The 16,170-nt window shown below is 40.6% G+C and overlaps 1 protein-coding gene across 1 annotated transcript; it reads right to left on the bottom strand.

Annotated features, from left to right (window-relative positions):
• Positions 1-18: 18 nt before the first annotated feature.
• Positions 19-15,187, bottom strand: LOC117491947 (carnitine O-palmitoyltransferase 1, liver isoform-like; the record flags this gene model as incomplete). Its single annotated transcript, XM_034142110.1, is given in 5 exon segments — positions 19-111; positions 2,031-2,144; positions 7,066-7,221; positions 8,335-8,463; positions 15,023-15,187. Coding segments are annotated over 5 exon segments (657 nt in total), but the record flags the coding sequence as incomplete, so codon positions are not given.
• Positions 15,188-16,170: the final 983 nt, after the last annotated feature.

A 16,170-nucleotide genomic window follows, 5' to 3' on the forward strand; every position in this document is an offset into this window, starting at 1 on the left:
GAGGGAGTGTTTACTCACAGTTTCGCTGCAGGAGTGTTTGGACGAGACGTGGAAGTTGATCATTTCTTCTCCAACGATGATGTAAGAAACTCCGTAACCATCATCAGCAACCTGACAGGAAGCAGAGACGATATAATAACTCCTCCTCACACTGCACCTTTATTACAATGTGTGTTCTTCAACTACATATTTTTTTTTTACGATTGAAAACCACACAAAAAAACAGCAAAATGGAAACGTCTTATCTTGCTCATGTTTACATTAACTTATCTTTGTATAAATATTTATTCTTCCATTTAATTATTTTAAGTGCACATTTTCTCTTTAACGTCTTACGTTTACATATTGAAATTATTTTGTTATTCTATTTCTTAATGCTCCTTTAAACTCAAATTTCGTATGTTAAAATAATGTGTTCTTATCCAGTGTAGGAGCCTTTATTAATACATGTCTCTGTTTCAGTGAGAGGTGCGCTCAGGTGAAGGGGGCGGGGCTAAAGCTTTAAGTTGGAGGTGCTGTGTGCGACGGGGGGGGGGGGGGCAGGCAGCAGCAATACCGCCATTGACACGCAGACGCAACCTTATGTTTAGCAAAAAGACGGATTATTAGGATCTGGGGTTAGGGTTAGGTTTTGTGTTGGATTGGGGTTTTGTGTTGGATTGGGGTTTTGGGTTCTCGGTTGAGAATAAGTTGCACGGGCCTAAGGATCTGTGGATGTGTGTGTGGGGGTGTGTGTTATTCGACATAAGGTTGAATATGAGTTTTTAAAGGTGTTTGGACCAATTCTGGAAAGCGTGTGTGCTTGTGACTGGTTGCAGGCTGAGGGGATCCTGGGCTATGATCCTCAGAGAAGTCAGCAGAAGAACGGGAGTCTGGGTCCCAGTGGGTGGGGCGGCTGGAGCCAGAGTCATAGGGTGTTTCTCAATCGCGAGTAAAGCTGCTTCAGAGCCACTATTTCAAGCATGCTACGTCATCGAGTGCCGCCGAAGTACTGTTCCAATCTCCAGCATACTTGGAAATCTACCGAGCCCGGCGTACTCCGTTTGGAGAAATATTGAGGCTGCACATGAGTAGACTTCGCGGTCTTAAAATCCCCACAATGCTTTGCGCACGGACCAATTTCCCCAAATCTGTGGCGGAAGATGTAAGGAGGCGGGGCCTCTCATATGACGCACACCTGCACACTTGCTAGCGTGTTCCACTCTTTGTTTTCCGAATGCCAGGAAGTATTCTTGCCTCGCTTCTGAAGCAAGATGTGCTACCAAGCAAGCGTACTCGCCATTGAGAAACACACACGGTCTTGAGGCGAGCTGAACCCCGGAGAGGGCCGGCCGGGCAACGGGATCCCGGGAGAGGGGTCACGGGAGGGGTCAGAGTGGGCTTGTGAGTGGTTACGTGTGACCCTCTTAGTCCCTTTCATCACGGACCCTCGGTTAGGGTTAGGTTTACGGTAAATATTGTTTCGTATTTTGTTTTGTTTTTGCTGGAAATCAAACGTTGAAATCCAAAACGTCCCGTGGATTCTTTCCTGCGAGTCTGACACTGCTTCCCAGCTCCGAGCTCTACATGTGGCCAAGAACAAGAACTTTTGAAATATAGGAGTGATAAGACAAACTGTTGGATTTTGGCCACGACATCCATTTTATTGCACATTTTTACTTTAATGATGAACAGCACTTTGGCCAACTGTGTTGTTGCCAAGTATGATTGGATCGGATTCATAAAATAGTTGTTTTAAAAATTGTTATTGTAGGGAGGCGTGTGGCGCAGTGGACTAGTGCGTTGGTGTTCATATCAACCCCACTGCAGTCAGCATGTCGTTGTGTCCCTGAGACACTTCACCCCAAAGTGCTCCTGTGGGGATTGCCCACAGTATTGAGTCTGTAAGTCGCTTTGGATAAAAGCGTCTAACAAGTGACATGTGATGTCATGTAATCTATTTAATTAAAAAATGGGGCAACTGTCACAAAACCCATTTTTTCCCCCCGGTAATATTCAAAGTGTTCTGGTTCTGAGTGTTGGTCTCTCACCGGTCCGAAGCCCCCGCCCAGAGAGATGAATTCTGGATTATTCTTCAGGTCGAAAAGCTCCATCTGTTGAACCGGAGTCTGACTGGTGGAGAGACGCCACGGCTCCGAAAGCACCTGGAGGAGGAAGAGAAAGAGGGATATCATTATATATATATATATATATAAATACCTGTACTGTCCAGAGGTGGGAAGTAGCTGTACTTTCTACTTCTTACATGTTGAACCCAAATACCTGTACTTTCTACTTCTTACATGTTGAACCCAAATACCTGTACTTTCTACTTCTTACATGTTGAACCCAAATACCTGTACTTTCTACTTCTTACATGTTGAACACAAATACCTGTACTTTCTACTTCTTACATGTTGAACACAAATACCTGTACTTTCTACTTCTTACATGTTGAACACAAATACCTGTACTTTCTACTTCTCACATGTTGAACACAAATACCTGTACTTTCTACTTCTTACATGTTGAACTCAAATACCTGTACTTTCTACTTCTTACATGTTGAACACAAATACCTGTACTTTCTACTTCTTACATGTTGAACACAAATACCTGTACTTTCTACTTCTTACACGTTGAACCCAATACCTGTACTTTCTACTTCTTACATGTTGAACTCAAATACCTGTACTTTCTACTTCTTACATGTTGAACTCAAATACCTGTACTTTCTACTTCTTACATGTTGAACACAAATACCTGTACTTTCTACTTCTCACATGTTGAACACAAATACCTGTACTTTCTACTTCTCACATGTTGAACACAAATACCTGTACTTTCTACTTCTCACATGTTGAACACAAATACCTGTACTTTCTACTTCTCACATGTTGAACACAAATACCTGTACTTTCTACTTCTTACATGTTGAACCCAAATACCTGTACTTTCTACTTCTTACACGTTGAACACAAATACCTGTACTTTCTACTTCTCACATGTTGAACACAATACCTGTACTTTCTACTTCTTACATGTTGAACCCAAATACCTGTACTTTCTACTTCTTACATGTTGAACCCAAATACCTGTACTTTCTACTTCTTACATGTTGAACCCAAATACCTGTACTTTCTACTTCTTACATGTTGAACACAAATACCTGTACTTTCTACTTCTTACATGTTGAACACAAATACCTGTACTTTCTACTTCTTACATGTTGAACACAAATACCTGTACTTTCTACTTCTCACATGTTGAACACAAATACCTGTACTTTCTACTTCTTACATGTTGAACTCAAATACCTGTACTTTCTACTTCTTACATGTTGAACACAAATACCTGTACTTTCTACTTCTTACATGTTGAACACAAATACCTGTACTTTCTACTTCTTACATGTTGAACCCAAATACCTGTACTTTCTACTTCTTACATGTTGAACTCAAATACCTGTACTTTCTACTTCTTACATGTTGAACCCAAATACCTGTACTTTCTACTTCTTACATATTGAACTCAAATACCTGTACTTTCTACTTCTTACATGTTGAACACAAATACCTGTACTTTCTACTTCTTACACGTTGAACACAAATACCTGTACTTTCTACTTCTCACATGTTGAACCCAAATACCTGTACTTTCTACTTCTCACATGTTGAACACAAATACCTGTACTTTCTACTTCTCACATGTTGAACACAAATACCTGTACTTTCTACTTCTCACATGTTGAACACAAATACCTGTACTTTCTACTTCTTACATGTTGAACCCAAATACCTGTACTTTCTACTTCTTACATGTTGAACACTAATACCTGTACTTTCTACTTCTTACATGTTGAACACAAATACCTGTACTTTCTACTTCTCACATGTTGAACACAAATACCTGTACTTTCTACTTCTTACATGTTGAACCCAAATACCTGTACTTTCTACTTCTCACATGTTGAACACAAATACCTGTACTTTCTACTTCTCACATGTTGAACACAAATACCTGTACTTTCTACTTCTTACATGTTGAACCCAAATACCTGTACTTTCTACTTCTTACACGTTGAACACAAATACCTGTACTTTCTACTTCTTACATGTTGAACACAAATACCTGTACTTTCTACTTCTTACATGTTGAACTCAAATACCTGTACTTTCTACTTCTTACATATTGAACCCAAATACCTGTACTTTCTACTTCTTACATGTTGAACTCAAATACCTGTACTTTCTACTTCTTACATATTGAACCCAAATACCTGTACTTTCTACTTCTTACATTTTGAACACAAATACCTGTACTTTCTACTTCTTACATGTTGAACCCAAATACCTGTACTTTCTACTTCTTACATGTTGAACTCAAATACCTGTACTTTCTACTTCTTACATGTTGAACCCAAATACCTGTACTTTCTACTTCTTACATGTTGAACCCAAATACCTGTATTTTCTACTTCTTACATGTTGAACACAAATACCTGTACTTTCTACTTCTTACATGTTGAACACAAATACCTGTACTTTCTACTTCTTACAGTTTGAACACAAATACCTGTACTTTCTACTTCTTACATGTTGAACACAAATACCTGTACTTTCTACTTCTTACATGTTGAACACAAATACCTGTACTTTCTACTTCTTACATGTTGAACACAAATACCTGTACTTTCTACTTCTTACATGTTGAACACAAATACCTGTACTTTCTACTTCTTACAGTTTGAACACAAATACCTGTACTTTCTACTTCTTACATGTTGAACCCAAATACCTGTACTTTCTACTTCTTACATGTTGAACACAAATACCTGTACTTTCTACTTCTTACATGTTGAACACAAATACCTGTACTTTCTACTTCTTACATGTTGAACCCAAATACCTGTACTTTCTAATTCTTACATGTTGAACACAAATACCTGTACTTTCTACTTCTTACATGTTGAACACAAATACCTGTACTTTCTACTTCTTACATGTTGAACACAAATACCTGTACTTTCTACTTCTCACATGTTGAACCCAAATACCTGTACTTTCTACTTCTTACATGTTGAACACAAATACCTGTACTTTCTACTTCTCACATGTTGAACCCAAATACCTGTACTTTCTACTTCTCACATGTTGAACACTAATACCTGTACTTTCTACTTCTCACATGTTGAACACAAATACCTGTACTTTCTACTTCTCACATGTTGAACCCAAATACCTGTACTTTCTACTTCTCACATGTTGAACACAAATACCTGTACTTTCTACTTCTTACATGTTGAACCCAAATACCTGTACTTTCTACTTCTTACACGTTGAACACAAATACCTGTACTTTCTACTTCTCACATGTTGAACCCAAATACCTGTACTTTCTACTTCTTACATGTTGAACTCAAATACCTGTACTTTCTACTTCTTACATATTGAACCCAAATACCTATACTTTCTACTTCTTACATGTTGAACTCAAATACCTGTACTTTCTACTTCTTACATTTTGAACACAAATACCTGTACTTTCTACTTCTTACATGTTGAACACAAATACCTGTACTTTCTACTTCTTACAGTTTGAACACAAATACCTGTACTTTCTACTTCTTACATGTTGAACACAAATACCTGTACTTTCTACTTCTTACATGTTGAACACAAATACCTGTACTTTCTACTTCTTACATGTTGAACCCAAATACCTGTACTTTCTACTTCTTACATGTTGAACCCAAATACCTGAACTTTCTACTTCTTACATGTTGAACCCAAATACCTGTACTTTCTACTTCTTACATGTTGAACCCAAATACCTGAACTTTCTACTTCTTACATGTTGAACACAAATACCTGTACTTTCTACTTCTTACATGTTGAACCCAAATACCTGTACTTTCTACTTCTCACATGTTGAACCCAAATACCTGTACTTTCTACTTCTTACATGTTGAACCCAAATACCTGAACTTTCTACTTCTTACATGTTGAACCCAAATACCTGTACTTTCTACTTCTTACATGTTGAACACAAATACCTGCACTTTCTACTTCTTACATGTTGAACCCAAATACCTGTACTTTCTACTTCTTACATGTTGAACACTAATACCTGTACTTTCTACTTCTTACATGTTGAACCCAAATACCTGTACTTTCTACTTCTTACATGTTGAACACAAATACCTGCACTTTCTACTTCTTACATGTTGAACCCAAATACCTGTACTTTCTACTTCTTACATGTTGAACCCAAATACCTGTACTTTCTACTTCTTACATGTTGAACCCAAATACCTGTACTTTCTACTTCTTACATGTTGAACCCAAATACCTGTACTTTCTACTTCTTACATGTTGAACACAAATACCTGCACTTTCTACTTCTTACATGTTGAACCCAAATACCTGTACTTTCTACTTCTCACATGTTGAACACAAATACCTGTACTTTCTACTTCTTACATGTTGAACCCAAATACCTGTACTTTCTACTTCTTACATTTTGAACCCAAATACCTGTACTTTCTACTTCTTACATGTTGAACCCAAATACCTGTACTTTCTACTTCTCACATGTTGAACACAAATACCTGTACTTTCTACTTCTCACATGTTGAACACAAATACCTGTACTTTCTACTTCTCACATTTCCCAAACAGGCTGGTTCCTTTAGTTTGAATGTGTGTTTGGTGGCGTGATCATTATTATTTAGAGTCATTGCGTGCCTATTGATTTGAACACGATCCGTGTATCCATCATTTCCTGCTCTTCTCTAAAGAAGAGGGACCAATGAAAACGTTGTCATGTTGCCGTTGTTCAGCATGGAAACATTCATTAGCTAACAATGACATTATTGTTCTATTAATATAAAGGGAGGTCAGGTACTCTTTAAAACAGCTGCTAGTTATGGGTACTTTTTACTGAAGTACATTTCAAAGCCCTCTTTACTTTGACTTGAGTTAAGAAGTTTAGTCAGTACTTCTACTTTCACCAGAGTATCTTTAAACACGAGTATCTGTACCTCTACTTGAGTAAAGGATGTGTCTCTGCAGCTACAAAGCGTACCTCTTTGAGGAAAGGTGAGTCGACGCCCAGGTATTTGGACACGACATAGAGACAGAAAAGATGTCGGTCAATTCCCGCTCCGGTCATCGCCATCCGGTAAAGATTCTGGTGTCTTTCTGACGCCTGACGGAAAAGATGTCTGCACTGCTCTCCTGCCTGAAGAACAGAAACACACTTTAAACTAGAACCACCTGAAACCTTTATATCAAAAAGAAATACGGCAAGAAACAGACTAATGTTGTATAAATGTGTCACATGACTTCACGTCACCACCGCTAAGCTAAAGGTGGCTAATGTTGGGCTATAAAGGGACTACAGCACGGTCACATGACTTCACGTCACCACCGCTAAGCTAAAGGAGGCTAATGTTGGGCTATAAAGGAACTACAGCACGGTCACATGACTTCACGTCACCACCGCTAAGCTAAAGGAGGCTAATGTTGGGCTATAAAGGAACTACAGCACGGTCACATGACTTCACGTCACCACCGCTAAGCTAAAGGTGGCTAATGTTGGGCTATAAAGGAACTACAGCACGGTCACATGACTTCACGTCACCACCGCTAAGCTAAAGTCGGCTAATGTTGGGCTATAAAGGAACTACAGCACGGTCACATGACTTCACATCACCACCGCTAAGCTAAAGGAGGCTAATGTTGGGCTATAAAGGAACTACAGCACGGTCACATGACTTCACGTCACCACCGCTAAGCTAAAGGTGGCTAATGTTGGGCTATAAAGGAACTACAGCACGGTCACATGACTTCACGTCACCACCGCTAAGCTAAAGGTGGCTAACGTTGGGCTATATAGGAACTACAGCACGGTCACATGACTTCACCTCACCACCGCTAAGCTAAAGGAGGCTAATGTTGGGCTATAAAGGAACTACAGCACGGTCACATGACTTCACGTCACCACCGCTAAGCTAAAGGTGGCTAACGTTGGGCTATATAGGAACTACAGCACGGTCACATGACTTCACCTCACCACCGCTAAGCTAAAGGCGGCTAACGGTGGCTAATGTTGGGCGTGATGATGTTTAGTCGTCTCATTTAGAGCAACTACCATTTTAAAATCCACCAGTGGGGTATTTACTGACGTATTTTATGTGGTAGAGTAAAAATCTCTTCAGCTTGTGTTAACCACAGAGCTTATTTGAGGATAACGACACATTGACCTCCAGACAAGAGGACAGGCTGTCTCCTTCCTGCAGCTCTGTTTTGTCTGCCGGACCACACAGCGATTATGTCAGTCTCTATCCGTTACCTCCCCAGCCTCCAGAGCTTTGACGAAGGCACAGCTCTCGTTGGAGCAAGATCTCACGGTCTCAGTCCGACCCTCCCTGAACAGACGGGTCATCGACGCCTCGTAAGTCAAACAGAAACCACCACGATCCTGGAGGGGGGTTGAAGAGAGAGAACATGTAGTCACTGTTAAAAACCCATATCAGGGATGTTGAGGTCAATAGAGGAGAGGACTCTTTAAAGTAGAGACACTACATACTGATATACACCTGAACATCAGCAGGAGAGGACTCTTTAAAGTAGAGACACTACATACTGATATACACCTGAACATCAGCAGGAGAGGACTTTTTAAAGTAGAGACACTACATACTGATATACACCTGAACATCAGCAGGAGAGGACTCTTTAAAGTAGAGACACTACATACTGATATACACCTGAACATCAGCAGGAGAGGACTCTTTAAAGTAGAGACACTACATACTGATATACACCTGAACATCAGCATGAGAGAACTCTTTAAAGTAGAGACACTACATACTGATATACACCTGAACATCAGCAGGAGAGGACTCTTTAAAGTAGAGACACTACATACTGATATACACCTGAACATCAGCAGGAGAGGACTCTTTAAAGTAGAGACACTACATACTGATATACACCTGAACATCAGCAGGAGAGGACTCTTTAAAGTAGAGACACTACATACTGATATACACCTGAACATCAGCAGGAGAGGACTCTTTAAAGTAGAGACACTACATACTGATATACACCTGAACATCAGCAGCAGAGGACTCTTTAAAGTAGAGACACTACATACTGATATACACCTGAACAGAATAGAACAGCAGAATAGGCCCCTTTAAAATATAAAACTATTTATGAAAAAGCTAAAGTAATGATCTTGTTTTAAAGGAGAGGTGTCATGGCCATTTCCACTGATCATAATTCCATTGTTGAGGTCTACTAGAATAGATTTATATTGTGCATCTCTCCAAACTCACATTGGTTTCTCATACAGCATCTCTCCAAACTCACATTGGTTTCTCAAACAGCATCTCTCCAAACTCACATTGGTTTCTCATAACAGCATCTCTCCAAACTCACATTGGTTTCTCATACAGCATCTCTCCAAACTCACATTGGTTTCTCAAACAGCATCTCTCCAAACTCACATTGGTTTCTCATACAGCATCTCTCCAAACTCACATTGGTTTCTCATACAGCATCTCTCCAAACTCACATTGGTTTCTCATAACAGCATCTCTCCAAACTCACATTGGTTTCTCAAACAGCATCTCTCCAAACTCACATTGGTTTCTCATACAGCATCTCTCCAAACTCACATTGGTTTCTCAAACAGCATCTCTCCAAACTCACATTGGTTTCTCATACAGCATCTCTCCAAACTCACATTGGTTTCTCATACAGCATTTCTCCAAACTCACATTGGTTTCTCAAACAGCATCTCTGTAAACTACGTGTATTCACTGAATTTCACTCTCTGCCTTTAACGGCTCGTTGGAGCTCCAATAGCTCCAGCCCCCACCCTCCCTGTGAGCACAGTGTGCTCTGATTGGTCGGGACGTTGTGAATCGCGCTGAGCTCCGTGGAGGTGTTGTTTCCTTGTTTAGGATACATAGCTAAACACAGCCAAACTCATCCTGAGCACACACAAAGTCACAGCCGAAGTAAAAACAATAAGTGTGGCTTGATATTGAGTAAGAAAAAGGTTGATAAACGCTGTGAGAATGGGTCTGCAGAGAGAATGGGCCTGCAGAGAGAATGGGTCTGCAGAGAGAATGGGTCTGCAGAGAGAATGGGTCGAGAATGGGTCTGCAGAGAGAATGGGTCTGCAGAGAGAATGGGCCTGCAGAGAGAATGGGTCTGTAGAGAGAATGGGTCTGTAGAGAGAATGGGTCTGGGGTCTGCAGAGAGAATGGGCCTGCAGAGAGAATGGGTCTGCAGAGGGAATGGGTCTGCAGAGAGAATGGGTCTGCAGAGAGAATGGGTCAGCAGAGAGAATGGGTCTGCAGAGAGAATGGGTCTGCAGAGAGAATGGGTCTGCAGAGAGAATGGGTCTGCAGAGAGAATTTCGCCGCGATCCCAACTGTCTGTTATCAGCCTGCAGCCAGGGAGGAGAAATCAGCTGAGCTGCCTGCTCCCTGCACACAGATGTGTGTGTGAGGAAGTCCGTGGATTGGTCAATTTGGACCAATCAGCGGGGGCGTAACGTAACGGCTCCGCGGACGTAACGTAACGGCTCCACGGATTGGTCCATTTTGTTCCGGGTACGGCATGACATCATGCCGTACCCGGAACGAAATGGAAGAATCAAATGGGCAGTGACGTATCTCCAACGAGGCGTTTTGGGGAGGTATTTTCTGTGTTAGAGTTTTACTCGCTACAGGGTGTACTTTGAGGGTTTGTGACTCTGCACACCGTTTACATGCATAAAAACCTTCATAACACACAAGGGGACGGGTAATAACCGGAAAAGCATGACATGGGACCTTTAACAAATGACTGGACACCAAAGTTATCGAATCACCACAAAACATTAAATATATAACCAGATGTTCAACCAACCAATCAGTCCACAGTTCAGAGTATTTTAACTAGAACATGGAGGACAGAAACGATGCAAAAGGATGTATAAAAGTTATGAATAGTATTCATAACTTTATGTTCATATGTACATAAAGATGTTAGTACAAATGTGGAGAGTAAAAATAAAAGAGAGTAAAAATAAGAAGTTAACGGAAAATCCCCCCAAAAAGAGATTTATTCCGTTATAAGAAGTGCAATAAATCGATGAAATAACAAATAAAATGGTTTTATACAAACCGAGGAGGTCAAGGAGAAAATGTCCCATAAAAGTTTAATTGGTAATAAAATGTAGTAAAAATATTTATCCAAACATAAGTGGCTCAATCTGTAGGGACTTAGTCTTGGAACCGGTTCAAGTCCCAGAACAGACATAAATATGGAGTGTGAAGAATCCCAGTTCACCTCCTGGTTACTGCCGTGGTGCCCTTGAGCAAACGCTGTGTACATGTGTGTGATAAACTGGGAGGCTGTGACGCAGTGGACTATTGCGTGTGGCGCAGTGGACCGGTGCGTGTGGCGCAGTGGCCTGGTGCGTGTGGCGCAGTGGACCGGTGCGTGTGGCGCAGTGGACCGGTGCGTGTGGCGCAGTGGCCTGGTGCGTGTGGCGCAGTGGACCAGTACGTGTGGCGCAGTGGACCGGTGCGTGTGGCGCAGTGGACCGGTGCGTGTGGCGCAGTGGACCGGTGCGTGTGGCGCAGTGGACCAGTACGTGTGGCGCAGTGGACCGGTGCGTGTGGCGCAGTGGACCGGTGCGTGTGGCGCAGTGGACCGGTGCGTGTGGCACAGTGGACCGGTGCGTGTGTATTATACACATGCAAAACTAACAGATTCCTGCACTGCTTTTTGGTAAAGCTTATAGAACCCGTTATCTTTCACTAACACTTCATGGACAGTTCATACCAGCTGCATGTAAGGTAAATCAGTTGCATCATATGCTATAAAAGCTTGTATCCTCATGCCCTAATATGTACAACCCGATAGTATAAGATATAAGAGATAGACACATCTGTCGGTCTTTTATTGGCTTAATGAATGTCAGGATGAAGGGAAAGTCAGGCGATTGTGTTCACAAGTCAAAACCATAACGTTTTTATTACTCCTGATGAGTTTAATCTGTGATTCATCAGAACATCTGAGGTTCATTTACTTTATTACAACATGATTTCTGAGACAGGGTTCCTGTAGGTTTCGCCAACTCAAATTTAAGACTTTTTAAGACCTTTTTAAGACCTTTTTAAGACCACTTTGAATAGAATTTAAGACCTATTTCACGGCAAGAAAGTATGAAGGAAAATTGCTATGAGTCAGTCGCGAAACTTAATTACATTATAGTTGGCGTTCCTAGCGTGTATGCTACCGAGCTAAACAAGAAGGCTACAACTAGCAAACGTAGGTTATCATATTAATCTAGCTGGCAAGCTAACGAACCTAAAGCAACTAAGTTTCTCTAATATTTTGTGATTTGCATTTGATTTCGTCCAGCCAGATCAGGAAACTCCTGGCGTATCCGGTGGACAACACATAAAAAGCCCCGGCACCAGCTTGCAAAGCTGCGATAGGCAAGATGCCGAAAACGCCTATAAGGGGAGGAATGGATGATATACAGTGTATATATGTATATTTACACATGTTCATTTTGTACATTTCTAAAAATAAAGTTTGATGGAAATACTTAGTAGCCTTTCTTCTCTGAATTATTTGCTCCTATAACATATCATTCATATATAGCAAACCATGATTTGATTTCTCATCAAACAGTAGTAGTTTATTACAGGTAAAAATAACTTACTCTTCTTCCGTTCTATGCCTCAAAGGTCTATAATCGAATCTGTACATGTTATGGAGGTTCTGCAGGGTGTGGGGTATGTATGGTGTATATCTTGGCATATAATGTTGTGTGCTACTGCTGGTGTTTTCTATGGAGGACGGAACATGACTTAAGTATAAATAAATAAATGTGTAAATAAATGTATGAAGAACTACAGGAATAAATAAATAAATAAATAAATACAGGAATAAATAAATACAGGAATAAATAAATGTTGAAATAAATACACAAATAAATAAATAAAATAATAAATAAATGCATAAATAAATATGGAAATAAATACACCAATGTATAAATAAATAAATAAATAAATAAATAAAACTCGAAAATAAAACAGAACACACGTTATTATATATCTTTCATATATTTCTACATTTACGCGACATACATTCATTTATTTATGTATTTATGTGTCCGTATGCTAATGAGGTGGGCGGTCCTAACCTCAGTCTGAAGCAGGATTCGCCAATTGTTGGAGCAAGGCAGAAGCAAGAGATTCGTGGCAAGTCACATCTGTTCATTCTGTGTAGTGTACACCCACGGCAACTCGCTAATAATGGCTTCTTTAATAATTGTTCTTTCGCACACCCGTTCGCGATGTCCCCAGCGGTGTGCCCCCAACGAAGATGTGCTTCAATAACGTTTGGGGGCAACATGTAAGATGGACGCCCAAGGGTCGCCTCCTCTGTTCCCGAGAGGATTTCAAGTTGGCGGGCAACCTCTTGAAGACTCTCAAACACAGCTGGGTTAACATCCACATCGAGCTCAGCCAAGTCCTCTATACATCGTTCCACACGAAACTGGACATAGTCTTTTGGTTCTCCGTTCTCTAAATGGTCCGCTAATGATCTCCAATGGCTCTTAAACCAATACCCATAAATAATCCTTACAACTGTGGATAAACCATGGATGTATAAAGATAAGGGCTAAACAGTAAAGCTCCTGCATTCGAATCAGCGCGGTTAGCCAGGCGTTAGTATAGCCCTCTGCCAGAAATGATCACACACTCCTGTAACCAATCCTGCTTCAGACTGAGGTTAGGACCGCCCACCTCATTAGCATATGGACACATAAATAAATAAATAAATAAATAAATGTATGTCGAGTAAATGTAGAAATATATGAAAGATATATAATAACGTGTGTTCTGTTTTATTTTCGACTTTTATTTATTTATTTATACATTGGTGTATTTATTTCCATATTTATTTATGCATTTATTTATTCTTTTATTTATTTATTTGTGTATTTATTTCAACATTTATTTATTTCTGTATTTATTTTCGTCATTTATTTATTCCTGTATTTATTTATTTATTTACGTATTTATTTATTTATTCCTGTAGTTCTTCATACATTTATTTACACATTTATTTATTTATTTATTTATACTTAAGTCATGTTCCGTCCTCCATAGTTTTCAGCTAGCTGGCTACATAATGTTGTAACTGTCAGCTAGGCTACCTTTCTAATTTCTTTGCAACAGACGTTTTCCACTTCGCATCATGGCGCAGTTTCCACAAGTGCACCTAAATAACAACAGTTGTAGGTACAGTTTGGTTAGTGAGCGTATAACATATACGGCTGTACCGTAAAACTGAATCTGATGTTCCGCTCGGAGCCGAAAAAATCACTGTGTTAGACATGGGCGGAGCCTCTCTGGTGGTTGACTAATCAGAACAGAGTGGCCGAGCTGACCAATCAGAGCACACTGGGCTCATAGGGAGGGGGGGGGGGGCAGGAGCTCCAACAAGCCGTGTAGGACAGAGAGTGAATACACATACTATACAGAGATGCTGTATGAGAAACCAATGTGAGTTTGGAACATTGAACAATGTACATCTATTCTAGTAGACCTCAACAATGGAATTATGATCAGTGGAAATGGCCATGACATGGGACCTTTAAGTATTGTCAGTTCTGCACAACCCTGGGAATATTGTGCATATTTTTACACAAAGCTACCTCTCTTAATATCTGCACATATGTTATTTAATAATCCGAGTATTTTGTCATATTATACTGTGCGTAGTTTTTTCTCAAATTTCTAATATGCTTTTATGGTAGTAGTTTGTGTGTGTATAGTGTGTGTCTCTGTGTGTCTCTGTGTGTGTGTGCGTGTGTGTTCGTGTGAGAATCTGTGTGTGTGTGTGTGTGTATGTGTGAGTGAGTGTGTCTGTGTGTGTGTGTGCGTGTGTGCGTGTGTGTGTGTGAGTGAGTGTGTGCGTGCGTGTGTGCGTGTGTGCGTGTGTGCGTGCGTTACCCTGTAGTAGGCGAGCTGCAGTCCGATCTGGATCAGAGCGTCCGGACTGACTCGGAGCTTCTTGATTTGTCCCTTTCCGAACTCTCTGAATGGAAACACGTGACAATCCACGTCGTCAGCGAGAGCCTGAGCCACGGCCAGAGAGACGCTCACCTGAGCCTGCACCTGCACACACACACACACAGAGAAACACAGGTGTTCAGAGACATGGCAGGTAAAATAATGTTTGTTAGAAAAATCTCCCTGGTCTCCGGCTTGAGCTTCAATCTCAGGATCCATGTGTTTATGATCCTCTCCAGAATGGAAGTAGTCATCACATACAGAGCATCAACTAGTTCCTGAACAGTGTCCTTCACATGCTGATATCCAAGAGAGGGAGTTACACAGTCACAAGATGGAGGAATACCCGTTCTTGTAGGTAATCATATATCCTGTCATGAACCAAATACTGACTTTTTTCTCAAAATCATGACTTTCTCAAAATCATGACTTTTTCTCAAATGTATGACTTTCTCAAAATCTCCAATTTATGACTTTTTCTCAAAATCTCCAAAATGATGACTTTTTTGAAAAATTATGACTTTTTCTCAAAATGTTCAAAATGTTGACTTTTTTGAAAAATGTTTTTTTTCAAAGAATTCTGACTTAAAAAAAAATTCTGACTTTTTCTCAAAATTCTGACTTTTTCTCAAAATCTCCAAAAATTCGGACTTTCTCAAAATTCTGACTTTTTCTCAAAATTCTGACTTTTTCTCAAAATCTCCAAGAATTCTGACTTTGAAGAATGGAAGTAGTCATCACATACAGAGCATCAACTAGTTCCTGAACAGTGTCCTTCACATGCTGATATCCAAGAGAGGGAGTTACACAGTCACTGCGCCACACGCACTAGGCGCCACACGCACTAGTCCACTGCGCCACACGCACTGTTCCACTGCGCCACACGCAATAGGCGCCACACGCAATAGTCCACTGCGCCACACGCAATAGCCCACTGCGCCACAGCCTCCTAGTTTATCACACACATGTACATGCACACAGCGTTTGCTCAAGGGCACCACGGCAGTAACCAGTAGGTGAACTGGGATTCTTCACACTCCATATTTATGTCTGTTCTGGGACTTGAACCGGTTCCAAGACTAAGTCCC

This window comes from Trematomus bernacchii, unplaced genomic scaffold, assembly GCF_902827165.1.
Source record: "Trematomus bernacchii unplaced genomic scaffold, fTreBer1.1, whole genome shotgun sequence".
Taxonomy (NCBI): domain Eukaryota; kingdom Metazoa; phylum Chordata; class Actinopteri; order Perciformes; family Nototheniidae; genus Trematomus; species Trematomus bernacchii.